Source organism: Oryctolagus cuniculus, chromosome 4 (genome assembly GCF_051225735.1).
Source record: "Oryctolagus cuniculus isolate XC-2025 breed Fujian yellow rabbit chromosome 4, ASM5122573v1, whole genome shotgun sequence".
NCBI classification, from domain to species: domain Eukaryota; kingdom Metazoa; phylum Chordata; class Mammalia; order Lagomorpha; family Leporidae; genus Oryctolagus; species Oryctolagus cuniculus.
Window position 1 is genome coordinate 120681614 of NC_142870.1, and position 7519 is coordinate 120689132.

General features: G+C 47.9%; 1 protein-coding gene across 1 annotated transcript; it reads right to left on the minus strand.

The window, feature by feature from the left end:
- Positions 1-419: 419 nt before the first annotated feature.
- On the minus strand, positions 420-7319 carry IL12A (interleukin 12A). Its single transcript, XM_008266409.5, has 7 exons — positions 6960-7319; positions 6306-6451; positions 3660-3773; positions 2950-2991; positions 2833-2874; positions 2598-2741; positions 420-1068 (listed from the first exon to the last, which is right to left on the minus strand). Exons 1-7 carry the CDS (start codon positions 6973-6975, stop codon positions 913-915), a joined length of 660 nt encoding a protein of 219 aa, XP_008264631.3. The 5' UTR covers positions 6976-7319; the 3' UTR covers positions 420-912.
- Between the last annotated feature and the right edge of the window lie 200 nt (positions 7320-7519).

Here is a 7519-nt window from a genome sequence, read left to right on the forward strand (position 1 = left end):
TTCCCTAGGAGAGCCCAAAAGAGTTAAAAAACTAGAGTAACCTAACTGAAGACTTCTTAGGAACATTTTGCCCAGTTGAAGAATATGAGACTGTTATTTGTTTAATGTACAGTGCATTAGGGACCTGCTATTGATAGGGAAGTATTTTTATGTATTTTACTTTTAGACTTAGGTGTTTTGCAAAAATAATGTAGCAAACTTCAGAAACCAAGTCACTTGGTTGCCTCATTATTAAAACATCTCTATTCTGACTAGGCTCCTTCTAAAACAGGAGATTAAGAGACAGCAGGAGATAGTTAAGAATATTGTGACATTGTTTCTAAGGTCATTTTGTTCAAACTTCATCGGAGTTTTCAGCATTTCCACAATGTGTATTTTAACACTGAACATGTTCTAATCACTTTAGAAAAACAACAGAATTTTCATCCCATCAGTTTATTTTTAGAACAACATTTAGTAGGTATTTTTCAAATCCACTTAATAAATAGTTTAAATAAATATAACATAAATAAATATAAGTTATTTCACATGCTTTCATAAATATAAAATTATATCAATAAATAGCTTTTAAATAAATGATGCTTAAGTGTTTGTTGCTATAAACACTAGGGTACAGAAATAGCTTATAGGTTCTTGCTCTTCTAATAGAGGGTGTGAAAAACCCAATCAGGGTGGGCATGTTTCCCGCTGGGCAATTTGTTTACAGACACTTGAAAACAACGTGCACAGCAAATGTGTTCCTGCCAAGGCATGGGGTCATCCTTCAAATGCTGCATGGTACATTAACGTACACAGAAGAAGGAAAACTCCTGTGGGAGCTTCAGTAGGACCAGGTCAACCCTCCCTCCCCAACTCTCAACCCACATTCCTTCTAATTTTTATAAAAATGACTTTGGACAGGGACCCAGGCTTTCAGGAAGAACTCAGATAGCTCATCATTCTATCAATAGTCACCACACGAATTCTGAAAGCATGCAGAAGAATGCAGAGTTTGATTTTTGTTTTATAGAAATCCAGCTCTTCAAGGGAGGGGTTTTGTGGCACAGCTCCACTGTTGGAATTCAAGGCCTAAGAGAATGAACACAGAGCATGACAATATGGTAGATGGTATTCCAAAATAAAACATTCAGCTGTGAAAACGGGTGAAGTCAGTACATGTCTTACAGCCCACAACCCAGGCCCTTATTAGACATCCGCACTCCACCCAGATCTAGTCCCAGCTGGTTGGCCGGCAGAACCTGAGAGAAGAAATACCAACTGTCCAAATACATGCATCCTGGGTGAGCTATGGAAAGAGCCTTACAGCTCTCTAGAAAATCACCAGCAGGAGTTCCATTTCAGAAAGACAGAATTCTGTTAAAATGACATCTGCTGCAGCAGCTAATTAATTTTTATCCAGGTTACATTAAGAAGCCCAGTCCTTTTTAGAACACAGGAGGGATGGAATGCTACTGATCTGACCTCTGTATCAGCAACAGATCCATTTGTTAAGACGTGAGCTGTGTGTCAGATAAACTTGGCAGTGGCTACCCCAATTTTAGCCCTTTGATTTGATAACACAATGCAAGAACTTCTATTTGCACACTGAACAATATTCTCAATTGTTTCTCACCTATATATATATATACACACACACACGTAAAAGAAAGGTAGGAGAGGCAAAATCATCCCATTTTACAGAGAAAGAAACTGCAGTTTGAGAAATTAAGTGACCAGGACATTGTCTGGTTACAGGTAGAATTGATTCAAGTGCCCAAAACATGACTTCTGGCCCTCAAAACAAAATATCAGCTACAACTCTCTGGTTGGAAAACATACTTTGATAGTCACTTGAAGTTCACTTCACACATACAAATAAAAAAAATGAAATAAAGAAATGAGAGCAAATTACTTTTCAGACAACAATTTCTGCCACCAGTTTTATCCCATGCTCTTGTCACCAAGGCACTCCCTTCCCCTTATGTGTGTATTTCTGTGTTTTATATTAGCATTCTGTACCATGATGACAAAGAAAACTACAAGGCAAGTGCTTGCCTATGAGGACATGTAGAGATCCTCAGGTGATTGCTTGTTCTTCTGTTTACATTTTGGTTCATAATGGGCCCAAAGCAGGCACCTGCCCTGCCTGCCTTTTCCAGCAATATCTGTAAATATGCAAGCTGATCCCTTGCCAGCCCATCCTGGAGCCTTCAGAGTTGAGTGAGAAGGTGAGGGTAGCAGAATCCTCTTCCAGAGGTTTATAACCTGTCTCTGCCTCTTATGAGCTGTGTGGCCTCCGACAAGTGATTTAACCTCCTAAACTTTAGTTTCCTCCTTTGTGCAAATCCCAATTGTTGTGGAGATGATGTTGAAAACTCAAGAAAACATCTACAGAGAGCCTTGTGTATACCATGTGGTCAATAAATGGAGGCTGACCTAGTATGGTCAGCTCACAGGTGCCCTCTGCTAGAAGCCGCTCTTAAGGCTTTCTCCCTGCAAATGAAGTTCTGCCTGGCTTTCAGGGAACGGATTTCGGGCCTCTCTTAACTGAGGAAGGGACCTTGGCTGGCCATCTTCAGAATGAGGCAGGTGCTGTCACGGAGAGGGTGAGGCCTTACCTGCATCAGCTCTTCAATAGCTCCCAGCATGTCTTGATCTAGAAAGATCTGTCTCTTAGAATCCATCAGAAGCTTTGCATTCATGGCCATGAACTCTACCTGGTACATCTTCAAGTCCTCATAGATACTACTAAGGCACAGGGTCTGGGTGACATGACAAAATGGGGAAGGAGTCATTGATCAGCCCACAAACGTTTCCCCACCTTACACTTGAGGAAACAGTGGTGTGTCTTACCACCATAGAGGAGGTCTTTCCAGAAGACAGGCAACTCCCATTCTAGAAGAAAATAATAATCCCCCCTCAATAGTATGAATTCATCAAATGGGCAGAACCCTTTCAGTTTTGACTTACAATTATTAAAGAGGTCTCTCTGGAAGCCAGGCAACTCTCATTCTAAAGAGAAAAGGCATATATCAAAGATGTTAATCCTTAATATAAATCTTTCTGATGGTTCATCTCAAACACAGAGTTTTTTAATTATCGTAAAACACACAACACAAAACTCATCATCTTTTATGTATTTTTTTTTAACAGACAGAGAAAGAGGCAGATGGAGGGCTCCCTTCCCCCTCCCCCATCTGCTGGTTCATTGCCCAGAGGCCTGCAACAACTGGGGCCAGGCCAAAACCAGGAATTAGGAACTCCGTCCAGGTTTCTTACGTGGGTGGCAGGGACCCAATCACCTAAACCATCACCTGCTGTCTCCCAGGGTGTGCACTAGCAGGAAGTTGAAACTGGGAACAGAACTTGGCCTTAAACTCTGGCAATCCAATATGGGATGCGAGCTTCCCAGTGGGTGTCTTATCTGCTAGGCCAAACACCTGCCCCATATCTGAACTATTTTTAAGAAGATGGTTCAGGAGTGTTAAGTATGCTCACATTGTTGTAAAAAACATATTTGCTTTTATAATGTTTTCCCTGAAATCAGACTTCTAAAGCAGGACCTTTTGAAGTCCCACGATGATGGACATCAGAAACAAGCACATGTTGGAAGCAGCTGAGGTTTGGAGTGGCCCAGCTTTTAACTGTAGTCCATGCTTTGGGAGGTGGGGCCTCTGTACCTTGGTTAACTCCAGTGGTAAACAGGCCTTCACCGTGCTGGTCTTATCTTTTGTGATATCTTCATGATCAATCTCCTCAGAAGTGCAGGAGTAGAATTCTAGAGTTTGTCTGGCCTGTAATAAACATAAGGAGAACTTCAGCTTGCTAACATTAATAAGGCTCCTGGCTTCCCATGAGACTGGAGCCCCAGGGTGCCAGCAAGGCTGGAGCTGGCTGGGCTGCCTCTGACCTCCATCTCTTTGGCCTGCAGGAAATTTAAGCTCTTGCTAAAACAACAGGAAACAGGCCATTTACATTCTCTCTCTCCCCCTCCTTGCTTTTTGCCTAGGACCCTTATCTTCAGATACCATCCTTTCCTATTACATAAACACTATAAAACATTTCCCAAGGCCAGGCTGCCCAGCCCCACGCCACACAGTGACACCTGCTTCTGCTAAAAACAGTTTTTTCTCTTGTCAAAGTGCTTGTGTTTTATGACTGTTTTTTCAAGTATGACATCCCAAGCGGGGAACTGATAAAGTCACAGCTGGATGGATATAAGCTGAAGACCAGCTGAGGTTTGCCTTACTGTCCACATACCCACACAAACACATACACACATGGAGATGTTCTGGGAAAACTATGGACTAGTTCTGTGACGTCAACAGCGTTCTCACTGAAGATGGAGCTCATTTTGCCATTCACCGAGTCTGGCGTGAACACGCCAAGGAAGAGGACTGTGTTAGGGCCCCCTGAATTCCGAGTCCAGCTGCAGTGTCAGGCAAGGGCCCAAGAGAGTAGTGATGGGTCAGGAGGTGAGAAGGAATGAAGGCGCTAAAGATGGGGGACAGAAAAGCCAGGACTTCCTGGAGATGGGACGTGTGCAGGAGGGGATCAGCAGGCTGAGGGGCTGGGGGAGGGTGTGATTTCAGGCAGAGGGAACTGCTGGAGCCTTGTTTCAAGGCCTGGAAGTGCAGCACAGGGCTGGGCACAAGTAGCAACATCACTGACTGTAGCAGCTAATCTAATGCTCCCTCACCCCCCTACCACCCAAGAGCTCTCAACGCCTGGAACCTGACACAGCAAAGGGGAAGGTGCAGGTGACATTCAGGGTGCCAATCAGTGGAACTGCCAATCAGTGGAGGGATTATTCTGGACTATGTGGGTGGTCCCAGTGTAATCACAGGTCCTTGTGAATGGAAGAAGGAGACAGAAGAATCAGTTCAGGGTAGCATGCGGAAGACCAGGGCAGCCACTGGCTGGCTTTGAAGACAAAAGAGGACCTGGAGTCAAGGAATGCAGCAGCTTCCAGAAGCCAGAAAAAGCAAGAACATAGCTCCTCCCCCAGCACCTCCAGGAAGGGGTGCAGCTCCACCAACTCCTTGCTGTTAGCCCAGTAAGACCCACTTTGGACCTCTGACCTCCAGGACTGGAAGATCACACCTTTGTGTGTTTAAGGCGCCAAGGCAGGGGTAACTTGTGATGGCAGCCTCGGGAGGCTAGTGCACTATTCCTGGGGGTGTCGCAGCCCTGGGGCAACCACTGCTTTGAGCAGGTTTGGAGATGTGGACCCCATGTTGCAGTTTTTAAGGGAACTGAAGAGTTGGATTCTTCCATGAAAGGCTTGATCTTTCAATGGCATCCAACTCAAAAACATAAACATATGAGCCAAACTGGATAGATGTGGGCTGGCTACAGCCTCTGCATCCCCTGCACGTACCCCCGCCATTCTCAGCAGAAGCCAGTTGGCTTGTTCCGAAAACTTCGAAAAATGAGTAATTCAACAGTATCAAATCAGTCCTGTGATCTGTCGACCTTCAACATAGCGTCATGTGAAGCATCCATGCAAATTCTGCCCACACCGATGCTTTCATCTGCACAGACCCTTTCTCTAGGAAACAGGGCACCTATCACTGCTGCCTTCCTTGCTGAGCCCTCTTGTTAATTAGAATTGATTGAATTGTCAGGAGCAACTGACAGCACATTACAGAAGATCAGAAGGGAAGACAAGAGTTCTTGCAAAAAGTCTTGTGGCACGGGGCTTACTTTACTATTTTAACAAGGCAACCCACTAGAAATACTCAAGATAGATTTACTGAGGTGCAGGAAGACAAAGGGACACCTTTTGAAGCACCAGTCTCAGCTACAGCTTTGGCGCAAAAGCTCCTGGAACAGTTTTAAAATGAAAAGAAAAAAAATTTTTTGTATTCAAATATAAAACCTAAAAAAACAGAAGGCAACTGTAAATAGTTGCTTTCTCTCCTGCTAGAAAATGAAGCTTGGACGTGCACTGTCCCAGTGCTCCTGGATACCCAGCTTCCTCAGCAGACCACCGGTGAGCAGCAGGTGGGACTACTCTAGGCCCTACAGAAGAGGCACCTGCACTGAGAAGGGGTGTCAAGGCCACTGTAGAGCCGACACGATTCCTCCTGCCTTGGCAGGCTGCAGGGAACACCATAAATATCCTCGTTTCCTCTGTGTAGACGGCGCAGAACAGATGCCTTATAATTTATCACCATTCTTCCTCTCTCTGGAGTCGCGAATTCTTTGACTCTTTAGCTAACAATTGAGTCACTATACGGCTCCCTCCCTGCCTCCTGACAGCCGGGGATGGATTTCCACAATTTTGGGGACCCAAAGAGAAGCCCCCTAGCCGGCGAGCTCACCTTGTGTAGCGTGTCGCTGACGGCTCTCAGCAGGTTTTGGGAGTGGTTAAGGCACTGGAATAGTCCCAGGTCCGGTGTGGCCACGGGCAGGTTCCTGGCCAGACTGAGGCCGTTCAGAAGGACAAGCGTGGACACAAGGAGGAGGCCTGGAAGGGAAGCGAAGGGGCGGCTGAGCTTGCCAGCCCACGCTGCCTGCCTCTGCCACCCTGCCTCTCTGGCCATCATCGCCCATCGCTCTTGGCACCCACCTACCTGCGTACTTTTCTAACAACTCTTTCTCCAACCCCGGAGTGCTGAGCTAGGGTACTGGAGCCCAGATGCTGCACTGGGTGCTCACCCAGGGCCGCAACAAGGAAACAGGCCAGGGCAATCGGTGGGTGATTGTGGCTGAGCAGCCAACGGCAGGCAAGCCACCTCCCTCCCCGGGTCTCAGTATCTCATCTATGGAATGGGCATAATTCATAGGCAAGATGAGAAGAGACCATGCCTGTGAAGCGCACTGGGAGCGCCCGATCCTCCTTCGCAGCAGCCTGTCCCTTCGGCGGAGACTGCGGGTCGTCAGAGGTCTCGGCTCAGCCAGGGCTGAGTTTCTACCCCGCGGGCCCGGCGGCCGCCCCTCCCCAGCACCGCGAGCCGGTACGCGCCGCTACTCACCGCGCAGGGAGCACATGCTGAGCGGTCGAGTGCGGACGCTGAGCAGGCGGGTGGACTCGTGCCGGCGGGCGCAGCAGGTGAGGGCGGATGCTGCTGGGCGGCCCCCGAGCCTACATTTTTATAATTGCGCGGAGGCGCGGCAGGACTTTCCCAAGATTCAGGTCTCTTGCTTTCTCTCTCTGTCTCTCTCTGCATCAACTTCCCGGTGCCACGTGCAGTGCGTCGGGCCGGCGAGCTTGCGGCACTTTCGGATTAACTCCCGGGGGCCCGGCCGCCGTCGTTGGGGACCTCCCCGTCGCCTCTGACTTTTCCGAAGCGAAAGTGAAATTCCGCGGCACCGCGGCCCCGAGTCTCCCCGCAGGCCCGACCCCAACACTTGGCTCCGGGCGCGGGCCCCGCCCCTCCCCGCCCCGCGCCGGGCACCGCCCCCTCCCGAAGGCGCTCAAGGGCAGCGCCAGGCGCTTTTCCATCTCTGCCGGGATGTGGGATGTGCCTGATCGTGGCCTCCCGACTCAATCATGCCTCTCCTAGTCCTTCAAGATGGCCCACTGTATGCCGGG